The following is a 2632-nucleotide window of genomic DNA, read 5'->3' on the forward strand; positions in this document are numbered from 1 at the left end:
ATATAATATATACTTTCATCAGTTGTACAGTAATTTTAAATTCGTCGAAAACACTTAATAAAGTATTTTAAATATTCATAAAAAAAGAAGAAGAAAACAAGAGACAAAGAGAGAAGTATCAATGCTCTTTTACCACATCTGCTAAAAAACGAGAAAAAAAAACGGAGAATAAGGGGCGCGAATGGCTAAACAGTTGACAGCTCGACCAGCTTCCAATTTTAAAAGTTGATTTCTCTCTGGATTCCTTCTATCACATCCAAACCAAAACTGTAATAAAAAATACATGTTTTAAATAAATAAATTAAAAATGTTTTTTTGATACGGATGATTTTGTTCTCATCTTTTAAGTACTGAGGATTTGGTAGACAATTTCTTCCTCCATTATTGGCAGAGAGAAACAGAGGAATAAAGAACACAAAGAAAAACAATAACAGAGAGGATGGAGTTGGTTCAGATGCAGAAGAGTTTGCAAGATTACACTAAATCACTCTTCTTGGAAGTAAGTTTTTGACATTTGAAATCAGAAAAATCAAAAATAAAAAAAGAGTAAATGATTACAGTTGTTTTTTTTTTCTTTTTTCGTTTTGTTCTGTTACAGCCATTACTTGTTGGGAAATATAATTTGAAAGTGGAAGAAAAAGTTTTAGGTTTTAGGATTTAAGGGTTTGGAATATGTATATATATATCTTGAAAATAAAAACGAAATCCTTTGCATTTTTTATCTTCTAACTGATCATGAGTTTAAGTTTGATTATGTTCTCTGATCATGGAAAGTCTTATTGTTTTGGTACAAAAAAGGGTATTTTGGACAGCCAGTTCTTGCAGCTGCAACAACTACAAGATGAAAGCAATCCAGATTTTGTTTCACAAGTTGTCTCTCTCTTCTTCCAAGACACTGACAGAATTCTTAATGATCTCTCACTTTCCCTGTAATCTTCATTACACATTCTCTCTTTGATCTTCTTCCCTTTCTGTCCAGAACTTGTGTTCTCATTTTTTATTATTTTTTTTGGCAGAGATCAACAAGTTGTAGACTTTAAAAAAGTTGATCCCCATGTTCATCAACTCAAAGGTAGCAGCTCCAGGTAAAAACAACACCAAAACAAGATTGGTTACTTCTAATCTAGATCTGATTCTGATCCATAATGATATAATTAGACTCATCTGTGTACATATTATACATTTTGAGATAATAAAAATGTGTTAAAAATTAAGCTTTTGAGTGTGTGATGTTTCCCAAAAACAGTATTGGAGCACAGAGAGTTAAGAATGCTTGCGTTGTCTTCCGCAGCTTCTGCGAGCAACAAAATGTTGAAGCGTGAGTTTGATCAAATCTGTTTATTGGTCCATTGTATTTTCTTTTTCGATTTCAATATCTGATTAGGAGATTAAAAAAAATTCATTGAAAATTTCAGATGTCATAGATGTTTGCAACAAGTGAAGCAAGAATACTATCTTGTGAAGAACAGATTAGAGACTCTGTTCAAGGTAAGGTCTATATAATCTTATCGAATTTCGCCATATTTGATCATCATTTGAAACTTGTTTGATTCATTTTTGGTTTGCATGATCGAATCTATGCAGCTGGAGCAACAAATTGTAGCCTCTGGTGGGATGATCCCAGCCATGGAACTCGGATTTTGAGTGGATTCATCACATCACCTTTTATGGTTATTCCAATTTAAAGCTCTCTTCTTCTTTTTGTTACTACCCTTAAAAAGGTTGTTCTTCTGTGAACTACTTCCTTGTGCTGTCCTGTTGGATGAGTGAAACACTAAGCATTTTCTTAATCCACACCTAAATCCTACTTTGTATAATAATAAAGCAAGCATATATAATCATAGTTTTATATTTACAGAATTATGCTTGTTCATTTTGGATTGGATAATTACAATTAGTGTATCCATACATGAAATGTGTCTTTATAAAATCAGGTCGGTTTCAGACGGGCTAGAGTCAAATTCGTTAGAATACTATTAATAAATCTTATATACTTTTTAATAACAGAAAATAATTTTAGAAAATTTAAAAGTTTACTTCAGATTATTATCCGACCTATATCTTTTGCATTGGAATAAATTATTTTTAACCCAAACGAGTAAATTATATTACCTTTAACTGAAATTGACACGTTTTTTTAAACAATTATCCAATTATACATCTAGAGATTACAGACTTCTAATACTATAAGCACCAAGGTCATGTTGACCGGACTAGTTTGTTTGCTTGATATGCCAAAGTAAAATAAAATAATAACAATTCAAATTTAAATACAAAGATTCTAGTAGCTTATTCATTAATCAAGTGGAGTCAAACTCCGATGTGACAAGGAAGTTGATCGTCATCGGAATTGGATGATTTGTTATACATCATTAATCTTGAAACTCATTTGCAGCAAAAAATAAAGAAAAATAGTGGTGAATGCTGTGAAGCTCAAGCAAAAGAACCAGATGGGCCATACGAAGTTCAATAGTCCAAACTGATAAGAAATGACCCACATAAGATGCCTAGATTTAATGTTCAAAAAAAGAAAGAAACATCGATAGATCGCAATGACATCAGCTCAACTTGTTCGGCAACCACACTGGCTCGCCTCTTGACAATCTGATGCAGAGATGGTTTGAAAGGAGAG

At 32.0% G+C, this 2632-nt stretch overlaps 1 protein-coding gene across 1 annotated transcript; it reads left to right on the forward strand.

Moving 5' to 3' along the window:
- Positions 1–249: 249 nt before the first annotated feature.
- Positions 250–1860, forward strand: LOC18023517 (histidine-containing phosphotransfer protein 1). Its single transcript, XM_006406198.2, has 6 exons — positions 250–499; positions 799–929; positions 1017–1085; positions 1247–1318; positions 1416–1488; positions 1585–1860. Exons 1-6 carry the CDS (start codon positions 440–442, stop codon positions 1642–1644), a joined length of 465 nt encoding a protein of 154 aa, XP_006406261.1. The 5' UTR covers positions 250–439; the 3' UTR covers positions 1645–1860.
- Positions 1861–2632: the final 772 nt, after the last annotated feature.

Source organism: Eutrema salsugineum, unplaced genomic scaffold (genome assembly GCF_000478725.1).
Source record: "Eutrema salsugineum unplaced genomic scaffold, Eutsalg1_0 scaffold_13, whole genome shotgun sequence".
NCBI classification, from domain to species: Eukaryota; Viridiplantae; Streptophyta; class Magnoliopsida; order Brassicales; family Brassicaceae; genus Eutrema; species Eutrema salsugineum.

What these genes read in the sequence shown, in the direction of transcription:
- LOC18023517 (XM_006406198.2), top strand. Translation starts at nt 440, where the DNA reads ATGGAGTTGGTTCAGATGCAGAAGAGTTTGCAAGATTACACTAAATCA. An exon ending in CTAAATCACTCTTCTTGGAA is followed by an intron (nt 500 to 798) that starts GTAAGTTTTTGA and finishes GGTACAAAAAAG; the next exon opens with GGTATTTTGGACAGCCAGTT. An exon ending in AATGATCTCTCACTTTCCCT is followed by an intron (nt 930 to 1,016) that starts GTAATCTTCATT and finishes TTTTTTTGGCAG; the next exon opens with AGATCAACAAGTTGTAGACT.